This window comes from Gadus chalcogrammus, chromosome 14 (genome assembly GCF_026213295.1).
Source record: "Gadus chalcogrammus isolate NIFS_2021 chromosome 14, NIFS_Gcha_1.0, whole genome shotgun sequence".
Lineage (NCBI taxonomy): Eukaryota > Metazoa > Chordata > Actinopteri > Gadiformes > Gadidae > Gadus > Gadus chalcogrammus.
The window spans coordinates 1,469,887-1,486,654 of NC_079425.1; the positions used below are offsets into that span (position 1 = coordinate 1,469,887).

The 16,768-nt window shown below is 45.8% G+C and overlaps 3 protein-coding genes across 4 annotated transcripts; all 3 read left to right on the top strand.

Moving 5' to 3' along the window:
• The first annotated feature begins 639 nt into the window (after nucleotides 1–639).
• LOC130403128 (zinc-binding protein A33-like) lies at nucleotides 640–4,045 on the top strand. The gene is made up of 2 exons (XM_056607310.1): nucleotides 640–1,072; nucleotides 1,517–4,045. Exon 2 carries the CDS (start codon nucleotides 1,622–1,624, stop codon nucleotides 3,041–3,043), a length of 1,422 nt encoding a protein of 473 aa, XP_056463285.1. The 5' UTR covers nucleotides 640–1,072; nucleotides 1,517–1,621; the 3' UTR covers nucleotides 3,044–4,045.
• Nucleotides 4,046–9,378: 5,333 nt separating this feature from the next.
• Nucleotides 9,379–11,154, top strand: LOC130403579 (E3 ubiquitin-protein ligase TRIM35-like). The gene is made up of 2 exons (XM_056607994.1): nucleotides 9,379–9,394; nucleotides 9,821–11,154. The coding sequence occupies exons 1-2, from the start codon at nucleotides 9,379–9,381 to the stop codon at nucleotides 10,753–10,755; spliced, it is 951 nt and encodes a 316-aa protein (XP_056463969.1). The 3' UTR covers nucleotides 10,756–11,154.
• Nucleotides 11,155–13,441: 2,287 nt separating this feature from the next.
• LOC130403517 (zinc-binding protein A33-like) lies at nucleotides 13,442–15,660 on the top strand. Of its 2 annotated transcripts, XM_056607908.1 has the most exons (3): nucleotides 13,442–13,697; nucleotides 13,972–14,310; nucleotides 14,362–15,660. In XM_056607908.1, the coding sequence occupies exons 2-3, from the start codon at nucleotides 14,075–14,077 to the stop codon at nucleotides 15,536–15,538; spliced, it is 1,413 nt and encodes a 470-aa protein (XP_056463883.1). In that variant the 5' UTR covers nucleotides 13,442–13,697; nucleotides 13,972–14,074; the 3' UTR covers nucleotides 15,539–15,660. The 2 variants fall into 2 exon arrangements, with proteins under 2 accessions (XP_056463883.1, XP_056463882.1); XM_056607907.1 differs by having other exon boundaries at nucleotides 13,443–13,697; nucleotides 13,972–15,657.
• The last annotated feature ends 1,108 nt before the right edge of the window (nucleotides 15,661–16,768 follow it).

Below are 16,768 nucleotides of genomic sequence, written 5' to 3' on the forward strand. Positions count from 1 at the left end.
ATTGTATTGCATGCACAGCAAGACCGTGCAATACATAAATTGGTGACCAGAATAAAGTAGCACTGCAATCAATTGTGCAAGAGCATTTAAAATCCACATTAAAATGACCAACGTGGTACAAATACAAAGAAAATAAATCTCTTCATTGGTAAGGGACAGACTTTTTTTTATTGATAACAACATTGGCATATACTGATCAAAACAGGACGATACAAAAAAAAAGCCTATAGTGCAATTAAACGATGAACATACAAACATACTGCCTTGAACATAGCAGTCAGGCTACTGCTTCTTTGTTTTGAGCAAAATAAATTGCGTTAATCGTGCGATAAAAAATTAACGCTGTTAAAATTGGTTTGTGTTAACGCCGTTAATAACGCGTTTAACTGACAGCACTAGTATATATACATATAATATATATTGTATATTATATTTATTAATATAATAAAGCTGGACCTCTGGCAGTAACGTCATGAAATGCAATATTCTGTGTATTATCTTAGCCCCCCCTTTTGAATGCAACTTTCAAATTACTTGACAAAAAATTAAACCCTGAGGATTTTGAGGGTGAAAACCCGTCGATTCCCATTCATTCTGCACTCGCCCACGAGTGCAGAATGAATGTCCATGCGAGCGTAGTAGTAGTATTAATATTAGTATTAATAGTATTCAAACCAATCACTGACAAGGGATGGGTGTTGTGGGGTTTTGCGCTGCGTTCATGATAGTTTTTAATGGATGCACCAAACACGGAAGGGAGGGGCGAGCGGGCTCTGTTTGTTTTGGATCACGCTTCAAATGCCGACAGAAGAGACGTCACCCAACATCGCTGATAAAACCTGACAAACCTGTAACAGAGAATGTGGGCTCTGTCTGTAATCAGACACTATTCAAGTCCTTTACTTATGAACGTGTGATCAGAGTACAACTGATCGTATTAGGTACTAGGTTGAAGAGGAATGACTTGAGGTGAGTGTTCAAAGGACGAGAGGGATCTTTTGCAGTAAGGAGAACTGTTTCAGTCACTGGACCTCCACTCCGTCGGAGGACGATGATCCACACATGAACCAAAGTGAGTAAAGACATGTCATTGGTATTATTGATAGCCTCATATTCAGGGCAAGCTAATGTGTATTCAGTTTAGATAAAGTTAGAGAAGATGACCTTATGTAAACAATACATACTAACTTTAGTATTCTGGGATATATTAACACAGAACCCATGTTACAAGATAACTTTAGTATTCTGCGTTATATTAACACAGAACCCATGTTACAAGATAACTTTAGTATTCTGGGATATATTAACACAGAAAATGACATTTGGCTCAGATGTTTCCTATTTAATATTAAGTTGCCGATGGTAGACAGTGTTCATTAGAGATGATTGTAAGGTAAAGGCCAATGCAGCCTGTTCTAGCATTAATGAGGAAACAACGTACTTAATACACACCAATCTTTATAGTTTGACAAGTTATGGTTGTCGGGTTATGCTGATGAATGTTTATTTTTTCTAGACCTCCTGAATCCGTAGGGTACAGACCACCTCTGGAGTTTATTAACAAAGATTTCAGAACTAAAGAATGCATCCGGAAAGACTTCCTGTCTAGACCTCTGCTAAAATGGCTGAAGAAAACCCTCCTCCTCTCAAACATTTCCTGACCTGCAGCGTGTGCACTGAGATCCTCAAGGACCCGGTGTCTTTGAGCTGTCACCACAGCTTCTGTTCCAGCTGTCTCCAGGACTTCTGGGCCCAAGCTGAGAACAAAAACTGTCCCGTCTGTAAGAGGAAAGACTCAAAGGATATAGTTGTTAACTTTTCCCTCAAGGAGCTCGCTGACTCCTACGCTGGAAGACAGAGGTCTGCCCCCTCTGATGAGGCCCAGGTGGTCTGCACTGAGCACTTAAAGGATATCAAGTGGTTCTGTAAGGACGAGCAGAGAGCTGTGTGTCATGTGTGTGAGTTCCCTCACCACCAGGGTCACACAGTGGTTCCTCTAGAAGAACAAGTCCAGGAGCTGAAGCAGCAGCTGACACATGACCTCAAGGCTCTACAGGCCAGGAGGAGCAGACACCAGGAGCTGGAGGAGACGTATGAGGCCATGGTTCCTCACCTCAAGGGACAGCGGGTGAAGACCGAGAGGCGGATCAGAGCAGAGTTTGAACAGCTTCACCGGTTCCTGAGAGAGGAAGAGGAGGCCAGAGTGGAGGCCCTGAGAGAGGAAGAGGAGCAGAAGAGGAAGAGGATCCTCCTGAAGAGGAACACCCTTCAGGAGCAGATCCGGTCTCTCTCAGAGAGTCTCTCGGCTGTAGAAGCAGACCTGCAGAAGGACGGCCTGTCGTTCCTCAGCGCTTCCACGCGCTCCCGGACCAGCGCCAGAGCCCTGCTCTCCGGTTCTGATCCCCAGCTGCTTCCTGGAGCGCTGCTGGACGAGGCCAAACACCTGGGAAACCTGGCCCACAGAGTCTGGGAGAAGATGGGGCAGAGGACCACCTTCAGCCCCGTTACTCTGGACCCAAACACTGCAGCACGCTCACTCTCTCTGTCTGATGATCTGACCAGCGTGAGACGTAGCGATGTAATCCAGAAGGTTCCTAACAACCCAGAGAGGTTCAGTCAGTACACTAATGTTCTGGGTTCTGAGGGCTTCAGCTCAGGGGAACACTGCTGGGAGGTGGAGGTGGGAGACCATCCTCACTGGTTTATAGGTGTTGCTAAAGAGTCAGTGGAGAGGAAAGGAGAGTGTTCGGCTTCACCAGATAATGGAAACTGGTGTTTAGTCCACCTCAGTGGAAAGTACACTCTGGGTGCTGGTCAAACCCTGACATTGAAGAGGACTCCAGAGAGGATCAGAGTCCAGCTGGACTATGATGGAGGGGAGGTGTCCTTCTACGACCCTGAAGACATGACTCTCATCTACACCTATCAAGACACTTTCACTGAAAACATCTTCCCTTGGTTTGCTCTTGGACCAGCAGGTGAAGCCCGGAACAAAGATGTTAGAGTGTGTGGTGACCCCTCACGCACTAAGCCATGTAAATGAATGTAACCTTGTCAGTTCTGTTTGCCTGCTAGAGTCTCTAGTATGTAGAAACATGGTGTGTATATATATATATAATCGGGTAATAATCAAATAGTAGAACAAAGAAACAAATCAACAGGTATATTACAACTAAATAATACGAGTCCACCTTGTGGTCAATGTATGGAATGAATCATATAGTCCACAGAACAAGAAAACACTGCCTGCAGTTACATATATATATATATATATATATATATATGGATCGTATCATATATATATGTGGATCAATTTATCTAGTTGTGTATGAGTATAGTATCATAGGCGGTAGAGGACGGTCAGTGAAGGTCTCGGTGCAGCCTGTGGATCATTAACAGTGAGGGGTGTGGGGGTTTTCTTGTTAACTGGTATAAATGGAATTGTACGTTTAATGTTGATAACAAGGGTCTGTAATAGAACCACACATGTAGAAAAATCAATGATATTGTTAGCACAATATTGTTATGTTAACACCTACACAAGAATCACATGGGAAAATAATAATCATCTATCAAACGGTTGGTTGTGTAATTCTATTACTTTTGGTTTTAGTCAATGCTGTTCATTCCTGTCTGTGTATTAGTCTACCCTCACTGTTTGGGACGTATCGGTTTATACATATTCACGCAGGGTATAGAAAGGTGTTAGGGTTTGATTCCAGGGTTTAGGGTTTAGTTACAGGAAATCAATCAGAACATAATGATGAATTAATTATTATGTTATTAATTATTATGAATAGTGATTATTCAGATCACTGTGATTCCATTCCCGTTAACCAACTAAAAGTTATTTCTTACAATAAACATGTGTCGGCCTGTTCTATGATTCATGTCGTTCATAACTCCTCCAGAAGCCGTCCTGACGCGTACAACAGGAAACCTTCTTCACACACTTCACAACCATCCGCAAAGTCACATAAAAGTTATTACTTTAGCCTAATATATATTATGCATATATATAGACGCTAGGTACAAGAGTCTAGAGATGGTTAGTTTAGGTACTAGAGATGATTAGTTTAGGTGTTAGAGGTTATACATATCGAACCAAATACTAATATATATATATCTAGCCTACACATGTGTATATATATATATATATATATATATATATATATATACACACATACATACATACATACATATATATATATATATATATATATATATATATATATATATATATATATATATATATTTATATATATATATATATATATACACACACACATACATACATACACACATATATATATATATACACACACATATATATATATATATATATACACACACACACACATACATACATACATACATATATATATATATATATATATATATATATATATATATGTATATATATATATATATATATATATATATATATATATATATATATATGTATATATATATATATATATGTATATATATATACACATACATATATATATATATACACATACATACATACATACATACATACATATATATATATATTCATATATATATATATACACACATGTATATATATACATGTAGATGATATACATGTATAGATATAGAATTTTGTTCAATATGTAGACCCGTTCAAACCTGCGCTGTGTGAGTTGGACAAAGCCTTGTTAGACATCGTTAGTTATTTTAAATCAGAATTAATATTTTATATCCACACCTTTTTCTCTAAATGTTGAATCTACACGTTTCCCTCTCGTCAGAACGTCACACTTCCATCAAAGATAATGAACCCGAAGACAAACCTTCTCCCAGCCGAACACAGACAGATGACGTCATGGTAGAGTCGTGACGGACAGACGGTGAGCGTCAGAAGGAGCACCGCCCAGCTAGCGGCTGACGGCGCCTCATGACCACGGGGTCGCTGGTTCAAGTCCGACCTCGACCAACCGTCATGTGGTGCTGTCGGTGTGTCAGTGTGTGTGAGTTAAGACCCCGGTGGCCACAGGGGGGGGGCAGGCAGGTCCACACCCTGGCCCAGCACGGAGACACCCTGCTGTTGGGCCCCTGGATAGAAATGAGGGCAGAGAAGAGCTCCAGACTAGCCTCGGTGTCGTCTGTGAAGCCCTCATCCTCTGCCTGGTCGGCCAGGTCCTCCAGCAGCTGCTCCGTCTCCTCCCCCTCAGGATCCATGTTGGAACAATATTGGGATTATCTGAATGAGTACATCAACATGTGTGGAACCCATATTAAAGTTGGTCTTAATAAAGATGGAAAGTGTGCAGCCCCCATTCATTATTTGATTATAGCACCTTCTTGTTATGATTATATTTATGATGACAGATTGGACGACCGAATATGCAAATATGTGAATCTAATCTGTTTTGCAGAATTAAAAACATTTTATTTCAAACGTATACATGCCTGGTCATCATTTCATGTCCCAGTGTGAAGTATCCAGTATTCAGTGCAACTTACTAGTGTACTTGGTGGGGAGACGGAAGGAGGGGACAAACATCTGTCCAAACACATTGGTGCCACATGTGTTGACACAATGTACCAGATCCCCCGAGAGGCCGAGGAGAGCGGACCTCTTCTCAGCCACAGCAGCAGCAGCCCGGTCCTGGTTCCACCGGTTCAGCCCGTCCAGAAGGTAGAGCTGGAGGGTCAGGTCATTGGCCCGGGTCCCTGAAAGTAGAGAATATTGTATTGTAGAACATCTATTAACAATAAAGTAAATGGTCATCAGGGTGTTAGACGCTGGTGATGCCATCAAAACTCACCTGGAATAAAGCGGTTCAGGTGGCAGTGGAAGGACTCCAGGGATGTTGAACCTCGCGCACACCTGTACTTGGTGAGGACGACTCCCTCCTTGGTGGTGGTGGTGCCAGTCTTTGTGTACAGAGGCACACCTGGCAGGTCCTGGATGCAGGACGTGCCTCTTCTGAACTCGCCAGATGTGCTCCATCCTCCCCCGGTCCAGGAGGGGAACCCCCAGCAGGTCCCCGCCTTTGTCCCCCATCAGCTCCAGCAGCAGGGCCTCCACCTGGCGGACGGGGGCCTCCTCTGCGCGGGTCCTCCGCCTGCAGTACTGCGCCAACTGGGCCTTGGTTAATCGGCCGTCCACCAGAGCCTCGGAGATGCCGGGCACACCCTCCCTCCGGAGCTCCTCCCTCTTGGCGTGGCGCAGAAGGGCCACATCTTCAGGGTCCCACTCGAACAGGCAGACTGAGAGCGTGGCCATGAAGATGGGGTACAGGGCGTGGGCGTCGGTCCTGCATCCGGCCGCAAGCCGCCGAAGGAAGTGCCAGACGTCCAGCCGGATGACGAGGTCTGGCCAGCCGCCGAACCTGGCCTTCAGCTTGCTCTCCCCTCCCGTCTCCTTGCAGCAGCCACAGTCCACGTAGAGGAGTATAGGGGGAGCCACGCCCGCCTCGCTGTAGCGCCTGATGAGGCCTGACACCATCCGGTCCACGCCCGCCTCGCTGTAGCGCCTGATGAGGCCTGACACCATCCGGTCCACGCCCGCCTCGCTGTAGCGCCTGATGAGGCCTGACACCATCCGGTCCAGGTCCCTCCTGGGCTGTCAGGGCGCTGATCAGGACCTGCCCCTTCTCGTTGCTGACGGAGGACACCAAGAGCGCCGTCCCCTTGGCGGCTCCAGCCAGCTTTTTGGTCGTCTGGAATTAAACAGAATAAACTAATTCAGAGTGCTTTCACAACAATAATATAACGAAGAATAAGAACAAAACAGAAGCTAAATATATACACAAAAGTACATCTAGGAATAAACACATAAAATAGGGATTTACACGCGCAAAAATGCACATCAAATAAACATTGACACATTTGTGACTATAACCTTCACAAGCTGGGATATTTCATGCATTGTTGTTGTCCTTTTGACCTTCTTTGTGGAATCCATGTTTAAAATGGAGCCAAAGGTGGAGGTGAGGCCTTGATGGCCCATACGGCTCATCAAGTCCCTCCCGTACACCGTCAGGAGCCACCTGTTGGTCGGGACAGCCCCAGGCTCGAGGGCTCTGTCAGACCACAGGGGAGAGACCGGGCCTGCTGTGTAAAGTCACTGCACAGCTCCATGTAGCGGCCGAACGCTGCAGCCACTCCTCGCTGGGGGTCTCCAGCAGCTGTTGGGCCAGGCGTGGGGAGCTGTTGGGGTCCTCTCCTGTAGCGTACCCTCACCCTAACCCAAAGAGTTTTCTATTGGCAAAATGTTAGAAGTATTTTCTATCTAATATTGATATTCTAAGGTTTAGTGTGATCAAATATCGCTATATGCTGGATTACTGGCAGGATGATTTGAGCTGCATAAAAAAAGATGTTTGCTTTCATGATCTGAACTCCCCCTCCAAGAGACCAGGAGGAGACCAAGAGACCAGGAGGAGACCAGGAGGAGACCAGGAGGAGACCAGGAGGAGACCAGGAGGACCAGGAGGAGACCAGGAGGAGACCAGGAGGAGACCAGGAGGAGACCAGGAGGAGAACAGGGGACCAGGAGACCAGGAGGAGAGACCAGGAGGAGACCAGGAGGAGACCAGGAGGAGACCAGGAGGACCAGGAGGAGACCAGGAGGAGAACAGGAGGAGACCAGGAGGAGACCAGGAGGAGACCAGGAGACCAGGAGGAGAAAAGGAGGAGACCAGGAGGAGACCAGGAGGAGACCAGGAGGAGACCAGGAGGAGACCAGGAGGACACCAGGAGGAGACCAGGAGGAGCAGGACTCCTATCTGATACAACCTACATAAAGAAAAAAGATGATAAATCCTCTATCCGCTGCACGCTGCAGAATGTAAGACCTGCATAGAGGTCATTACAGTTGCACTGACCAGAGGGGAAGAGCTGGTCCTCACCGCCGACATGACAGGGCTGGATGGAGGCAGAGAGAAAGGGGGGACAGGCCTGTAGAAGCTGGGACTGGAAGGGGGCGTCACTCGAGGTGGGGTAGCTGACGGAGGGCTTCTCCCAGACGGGACAGCGGCAGGGCTGGAGGGACGCTGGGAGAGAGGGGGAACGGAGCTGATGGAGTACAACTACAAAACAAGGATAGTGTTTGGCTGTATGGCTGTTCTTAGGCATCAGGCACAGCTAGGTACATGATTACCTCAACAGGCCTCCTGGTCACATTGACATTCGGCCTGGCTGCAGCAGAGAAACAAAGTCTGAAGTCCAGCAGCCGTCTGCTGCTGGACTTCAGACTCCCTCTCCCTAACCAGACGATAGGACGGGAGAGAGACACATCACATGACCAGTGGAATGACGTGAACTTTGTGCTTCAGAGAACAGTAAGACAATAAAAGATCATAAAGGACTCTTAATGAACAGCTCTCTGGCCTCTCCCCCAACCTCAAGACATTCATTCACATCAAGTTTAGTGTTATGGGTTTGATCTTTGAATTCTGTTTGAAAATATAATGTTTTAATATCAATCAATGTAGTCTGGGCTATAAAGAAAACGCGAAGAGCTGACCAAATTAAAAACGTGATGATTAACTTGTAATCTGACGCACAGATCTGTTAATGATTAACCTGTAACCAAACACTGTCGTTTAGACGTACGTGGAGTTGGTCTCCTTCAGGACGAGAAGCCTTAGGTTGAAGAGGAATGACTTGAGTTGAGTGTTCAAAGGACCAGAGGGATCTTTTGCAGTAAGGAGAACTGTTTCAGTCACTTGACCTCCACTCCGTCGGAAGACGATGATCCGCACATGAACCAAAGTGAGTAAAGACATGTCATTGGTATTATTGATAGCCTCATATTCCGGGCAAGCTCATGTGTATTCAGTTTAGATAAAGTTAGATAAAGTTATATATACATATTAAGTTGCCTATGATGGATAGTATTTGTTAGAGATAATTGTAGACTAGACTTTTACTTTATTGTCCCCTGGGGGAAATTCTTTTTCACTCCATAGTACATTTGTGGGCCGCACGCCAACAGACAGTAACAGATATACAGCATACACAACAAAAACAGCATGCAAACAAAATGCAGACAGAATATGTAAATAGTGTGGAACAGGAGTGAGTTATCTTGGCATTTTATTTAAGGCTCCTATGGCTGCAGGCACCAGGCTCTTGCCATAGCGTGCCCTCCTGCACAACAGGGACCTGTACCTGCGTCCAGAGGGCACGATGGTGAGGTGGCAGTTGAGTGGGTGTGAGTTGTCCTGTGCTATTGTGGATGCGATGCGTGAAATGGCCTTTAGGTTAAGCTCTGACAGTGTGGGTGTGGGGAGACCGATTAATTTGGCAGCTATGTTTGTGACACGTGTGAGTATGACCCGGTGTTTGACAGTGAGCATGTTGAAGAAGCAGGTGGAACAGTAGAGCAGGATGGGCTGGACAATGCATTGGTACAGCAGTAGGAGGAGATGGGGTGCAACATAGAGTCCTTTAAGTCTGCGGATGGCATACAGTCTTTGTTGGCTCGAATTTTGAATGTCCGTTGTGTGCTGGTTGAAAGAGAGTTTATTGTCTATTGTGAGACCGAGGTATTTAAAGCAGTCAACTGTTTCTACTGTGTCGTTGTTGATGAGAGTGGGGGGCTGGGATGATGGCCAATGAAGCCTGTTCTAGCGTTAATGAGGATACAATGTGTTTAATACAAACCTATCTTTATTGTTTGATGAGTTATTGTTGTCGGGTTATGCTGATGAATGTTTATCTTTTCTAGACCTCCTGAATCTGTAAGAACAGACTACCTCTGGAGTTTTTTTTACAAAGTGTTCAGAACTAAGGAAGGAATCCGGAGAGACTTCCTGTCTAGACCTCCGCTAAAATGGCCAAGAAAACCCTCCTCCTCTCAAACATTACCTGACTTGCAGCGTGTGCACTGAGATCTTCAAGGACCCGGTGTCTCTGGGCTGTCACCACAGCTTCTGTTCCAGCTGTCTCCAGGACTTCTGGGCCCAAGCTGAGAACCAGAACTGTCCCGTCTGTGAGATGATATCCTCAAAGGATCTAGTCATTAACTTTGCCATGAAGGTGCTCGCTGAGTCCTACGCTGGAAGACAGAGGTCTGACCACTCAGAAGAGGCCCAGGTGGTCTGCACTGAGCACTTAAAGGATATCAAGTGGTTCTGTAAGGACGAGCAGAGAGCTGTGTGTCATGTGTGTGAGTTCCCTCACCACCAGGGTCACACGCTAGTCCGTCTAGAAGAACCAGTCCAGGAGCTGAAGCAGCAGCTGAGACCTGACCTCACGGCTCTACAGGCCAGGAGGAGGAGACACCAGGAGCTGGAGGAGACGTATGAGGCCATGGTTCCTCACCTCAAGGTACAGCGGGTGAAGACCGAGAGGCGGATCAGAGCAGAGTTTGAACAGCTTCACCGGTTCCTGAGAGAGGAAGAGGAGGCTAGAGTGGAGGCCCTGAGAGAGGAAGAGGAGCAAAAGAGGAAGAGGATCCTCCTGGAGAGGAAGACCCTTCAGGAGCAGATCCACTCTCTCTCAGCTATAGAAGCAGACCTGCAGAAGGACGGCCTGTCGTTCCTCAGCGCTTCCACGCGCTCCCGGACCAGCGCCAGAGCCCTGCTCTCCGGTTCTGATCCCCAGCTGCTTCCTGGAGCGCTGCTGGACGAGGCCAAACACCTGGGAAACCTGGCCCACAGAGTCTGGGAGAAGATGGGGCAGAGGACCACCTTCAGCCCCGTTATTCTGGACCCAAACACTGCAGCACGCCGGCTCTCTCTGTCTGATGATTGGGCTTTAGTTGAATACCCCTGATATAAAACATAATAATGAATTCATTATTGTGGTATTAATTATTATGAATTGTGATTATTCGCTAGTCTTCTTGGGGTACGCACAGAAAGCGACAACAATTAAAACAAACAATAATACAACATTCAGATCACTGTGATTCCATTCCTGTTAACAATTAAATGTTATTTCTTACAATAAACATGTCGGCCTGATTCATGTCTTTCACAACTGCTCCAGACGAAGCCGTCCTGACACAGGAAACCATCTTCACATTGGACGCACAACCATCGTCTTCATCGGCTGAGGAAGTCAACGGTCTCAATAGCGACCGACTAGTTTCTCTCCTCACTTAGCGTTTCATGGTGCTACTAACTGGCCCTCCTTGGACCACACAGAAACTATACATAAAAAAATTGAAACTCCGGATCCAATTTTTTATTATTATTATGCTAAACTGCATCAATAATAAAAAACATCACCCATATCGTGTCGTGTTGCCCCCTAGTGGGCGACCTGTGCTACCACAGGGTGACGTCACCACGAGCAGCGCCACACTACCACCGTCTGCGTCTCATGCGTAAAGTCACATAAATTTGTACTTTGTAGCCTCGTTTACTATGGAGGTAGATTTGTGTCTTTATCATGCAATCAAACAGAATAGGCTTGAGAGAAAAACTTTCCACACTGCAATCAAAAAATAGATTTGAGAGCAAACTTATCGACAACGCAATCAAAAATTTTTTTATTGCAAGTAAGGTAAATGTGATAAAAATATTATTAATGGGAATCCAAAAGTTTGGATTCCAGCCCACAACGAGTCTTGTGGGCTGGAACTTCCCGAGGCCCTTGAAGGTTGGTTAATTTTGGGGAGAAGCGAATTGTTCGCCTCTCTCTCCGCTCTCCATCCCCAACTCACCTTCAGCAAGACTCCCAGACATCCCCAATGCTGCACCCCAAATCAACACGCTGTCCATTGTCTGGTCTAAGCGTCAAATTGAGAATACCGACCTGTTGATAAAGAATAAAACCTTGATGTTACCGCAGAGTTCAGTTTAAATGAGATCCACAGATGGTGGAGGCTTCAATACATGCCTCTTCCTCTGTCGCCTCATTCACATTTGCTTAATGCCTCCGCTTGCGTAATAAAGGATTTTACATGTGGAGGCAATATTAACTGATAACCACGTCTTCCTACGTGTGGTCTTCTGATATCAAAAGGGTAAGGTAAGGGTTAGGTCAAGGTCAGATTTAAGTCATGGTTAGGGCTAGATTCAGTAGACTATGAAATGTTGATACATCGGCTGTTTTTGGTTTACCAGAACACTTATTGTGGTACCACAGCGCCCTCTGCTGGCGCGTCGGATGCATGGCAAGTAAGTAAGTACGCAAGTACCTTTCCATCCTCCGCGTTTTGGAAAATGATCGGTCGATGAAATTGTTCCCAAATTTTCCAACGAATGAATAAATCGGGAACTGGCAGTCAGATTTGGAGAAAACGAGGTTCCCCCCCTGGCCTGCAGGTGGCGCCCCTGTGCGTTGTGAGCCGATCTTCAATGATTACAGGGCAGACAGAAGTGGTCGATAAGATAATACCTGCATCTTCAGTAGTGAAAGTCAGGGCCATTAATGATTTCCTAGTTAGGGGTCCTACATAAACGCAGGACCCTAGTATTATTATTATTTTCCCGACATGTCTCAAAAACGACATGGTCAAAAGTTGTATAAAATAGCAGGCTTGTAGAACTCGTAAAGTTAGTTAGAGATGCAAAGGATGGGCCAGAATGAACAACAGGTGGCGCTATAACAATCCTCTGAAGTGCAACACACTCAACAAGCTGCCGTTTCCACTAGAAAGTAGGGAACTTGTTATACATCATCCATGCACCATGAGGCATGATGAGGATCTCTCAAGGGTTAGGGCTAGGGACCCTATGGGTTAGGTCCCTGACTAGGACCCTCAGCTGGGCCCCTAGCTAGGGTCCTAGCTAGGACCCTAGCTAGGACCCTCAGCTGATGCCCCTAGCTAGGACCCTCAGCTGACCAGTGTTCTCAGCTCATGAGGATCCTTTAATACACAAAGAAACAGATGAACAGAACTCATTACTTTGGTCAGAGAACTCATAGGGTGACCAGAGAATGAAGCTCAGCAGCCGTTTGCTGCTGGACTTCAGACTTCCTCTCCCTAACCAGACGATAGGACGGGAGAGAGTCCAACGCATCACATGACCAGTGCAATGACTTGAACTTTGTGCTTCAGAGAACAAAGACAATAAAAGATCATAAAGGGCTCTTAATGAACAGCTCTCTGGCCTATCCTCCAACCTCAAGACATTCATTCACATCAAGTTTAGTGTTATGGATTTGATTTTTGAATTCTGTTTGAAAATATAATGTTTTAATATCAATCAATGTAGTCTGGGCTATAAAGAAAACGTGTAGAGCTGACCAATTAAAAACGGTAAAGGACTGCTGTAGAATCAATGGTGGATGTTTTAATGGATGTTATAATGATTGGGATCCATTTGAAGTATTTAGTATTCCTGAAGTCAACATTATTTATTATTTTCCGTTCTAACTCTGAAATAAGTCCTAATGTCTCAGAGCGTCGTCCTAACTTGAGTGGCGCGGCACAACAAGTCGTTCAGAACTCTTTCAGGTCCAAATGGGGGTCACTGATCAGATCTGTTAATGATTAACCTGTAATCAGACACTGATCAGATCTGTTAATGTTAAACCTGTAATCAGACACTATTCAGATCTTTTAATTACGAACCTGGGATCAGAGTTTAGTCGTTCAGACGTACGTGGAGTTGGTCTCCTTCAGGATGGGAAGCCCTAGATTGAAGAGGAATGACTTGAGGTGAGTGTTCAAAGGACCAGAGGGATCTTTTGCAGTAAGGAGAACTGTTTCAGTCACTTGACCTCCACTCCGTCGGAGGACGATGATCCACACATGAACCAAAGTGAGTAAAGACATGTCGTTGGTATGATTGATAGCCTCATATTCCGGGCAAGCTCAGGTGTATTCAGTTTGGATAAAGTTAGATAAAGTTATGTATACATATTAAGTTGCCGATGATGGATAGTATTCGTTAGAGATGATTGTAAAGCAAAGGCCAATGAAGCCTGTTCTAGCGTTACAGTAATGAGGATACAATGTATTTAATGCAAACCTATCTTTATTGTTTGATGAGTTATTGTTGTCGGGTTATGCTGATGAATGTTTATCTTTTCTAGACCTCCTGAATCTGTAAGAACAGACTACCCCTGGAGTTTATTAACAAAGAGTTCGGACTAAGGAACGCATCCGGAGAGACTTCCTGTCTAGACCTCCGCTAAGATGGCTGAAGAAAACCCTCTTTTCAAACATTTCCTGACCTGCAGCGTGTGCACTGAGATCTTCAAGGACCCGGTGTCTCTGGGCTGTCACCACAGCTTCTGTTCCAGCTGTCTCAACGACTTCTGGGCCCAAGCTAAGAACAAGAACTGTCCCGTCTGTAAGAGGAAATCCTCAAAGGGTATAGTCGTTAACTTTTCCATCAAGGAGCTCGCTGACTCCTACGCTGGAAGACAGAGGTCTGACCCCTCTGATGAGGCCCAGGTGGTCTGCCCTGAACCCTCCCAGAGGTCTGACCCCTCTGATGAGGCCCAGGTGGTCTGCACTGAGCACTTAAAGGATATCAAGTGGTTCTGTAAGGACGAGCAGAGAGCTGTGTGTCCTGTGTGTGAGTCCCCTCACCACCAGGGTCACACAGTGGTTCCTCTAGAAGAACAAGTCCAGGAGCTGAAGCAGCAGCTGACACATGACCTCACGGCTCTACAGGCCAGGAGGAGCAGACACCAGGAGCTGGAGGAGACGTATGAGGCCATGGTTCCTCACCTCAAGAAACAGCGGGTGAAGACCGAGAGGCGGATCAGAGCAGAGTTTGAACAGCTTCACCGGTTCCTGAGAGAGGAAGAGGAGGCCAGAGTGGAGGCCCTGAGAGAGGAAGAGGAGCAGAAGAGGAAGAGGATCCTCCTGGAGAGGAAGACCCTTCAGGAGCAGAACCGGTCTCTCTCAGAGGGTCTCTCGGCTGTAGAAGCAGACCTGCAGAAGGACGGCCTGTCGTTCCTCAGCGCTTCCACGCGCTCCCGGACCAGCGCCAGAGCCCTGCTCTCCGGTTCTGATCCCCAGCTGCTTCCTGGAGCGCTGCTGGACGAGGCCAAACACCTGGGAAACCTGGCCCACAGAGTCTGGGAGGAGATGGGGCAGAGGACCACCTTCAGCCCCGTTACTCTGGACCCAAACACTGCATCACGCCGGCTCTCTCTGTCTGATGATCTGACCAGCGTAAGACGCATGGACGTAATCCAGATGGTCCCTAACAACCCAGAGAGGTTCACTAGGTACCGTAATGTTCTGGGTTCTGAGGGCTTCAGCTCAGGGGAACACTGCTGGGAGGTGGAGGTGGGAGACCATCCTGACTGGCTAATAGGTGTTGCTAAAGAGTCAGTGGAGAGGAACGGAGAGTGTACTGCTTCACCAGATAATGGAATCTGGTGTTTATCTCATGTCAGTGGAAAGTACACTCAGGGTAAGAGTATAACCCTGACATTGAAGAGGAATCCAGAGAGGATCAGAGTCCAGCTGGACCATGATGGAGGGGAAGTGTCCTTCTACGACCCTGAAGACAATACTCTCATCTACACCCATCAACACACTTTCACTGAAAACATCTTCCCTTGGTTTAGTCTTGGAGCAGCAGGTGAATCCCGGACGATAGATGTTAGAGTGTGTGGGGTCTCCTCACACACTCAGCTCTAGATTGACCTGTGTGTGTTTTTGTGTGTGTGTGTGTGTGTGTGTGTGTGTGTGTGTGTGTGTGTGTGTGTGTGTGTGTGTGTGTGTGTGTGTGTGTGTGTGTGTGTGTGTGTGTGTGTGTGTGTGTGGTTGCGTGACTTTTTCAGTTATGTTTGCCTGCTAGAGTCCCTAGTATATAGAAACATAGAATCACATATGTAAATATCATGTATATATATATATATACATATACATATATATATATATATATATATATATAGATATATATATATATATATACACACATAAATATAGTATTGTGTATATATATGTATCTATGTATATATATTTGTATTTATCTAACAAGTATAGTATCATAGACGGTCAGTGAAGGTCTCAGTGCAGCCAGTGGATCATTAACAGTGAGGGATGTGTGTGTTTTCTCGTTAACTGCTATGAATGGATTCCGTATGTTAAATTTGAGGGTCTGTAATAATAATAATAATACATTTAATTTAGAGGCGCCTTTCAAGACACCCAAGGTCACCTTACAGAGCATATAGTCATCATACATTTTTTTTTAAAAACAAGACATTGTGGAAAAAATAAATAAATAAACATAAGCAATAAGAAATAAATAAAACAAAAACAAGATAAAAACAAAACAAAAAACAACAACAATCAAAACAGTGATCAGTTAGACGTTGTGTGCGAGTTTGAACAGGTGAGTTTTGAGTTGTGACTTGAAGGTTGTAATGGTGTCTGACTGTTTTATGTGTGGGGGGAGGGAGTTCCAGAGCCTGGGTGCTGAACAGCTGAATGACCGGGCACCCATTGAAGTGAGTCGTGATGTGGGGATACATAGTAGTCCAGCAGAGGTTGAGCGGAGGGAGCGGGAGGGAGTGTATTCTTGGAGGAGGTCGCAGAGGTAACTGGGGGCTAGGTTGTCGAGAGCTTTGTAGGTGAGGAGTAGGGTTTTGTATTGGATACGGTAGTGTACTGGGAGCAGGTGAAGTTGAATGAGGACAGGGGTGATGTGGTCAGATGATTTGGTGCGGGTGATGATCCGGGCGGCTGAGTTCTGAATGATCTGCAGTCTGTTGATGAGTTTGGTGGGGAGTCCGGTGAGGAGGGCGTTGCAGTAGTCTATGCGTGATGTGACAAATGAGTGAACTAGGATTTCAGTGCTGGATTGGGTCAGTGATGGGCGGAGTCTGGCGATGTTGCGGAGGTGGAAGAATGCAGTCCGGGTGA

Excerpts from the sequence above, each read along its gene's own strand:
- LOC130403128 (XM_056607310.1), top strand. The coding sequence starts at position 1,622 with ATGGCTGAAGAAAACCCTCCTCCTCTCAAACATTTCCTGACCTGCAGC.
- LOC130403517 (XM_056607907.1), top strand. The coding sequence starts at position 14,075 with ATGGCTGAAGAAAACCCTCTTTTCAAACATTTCCTGACCTGCAGCGTG.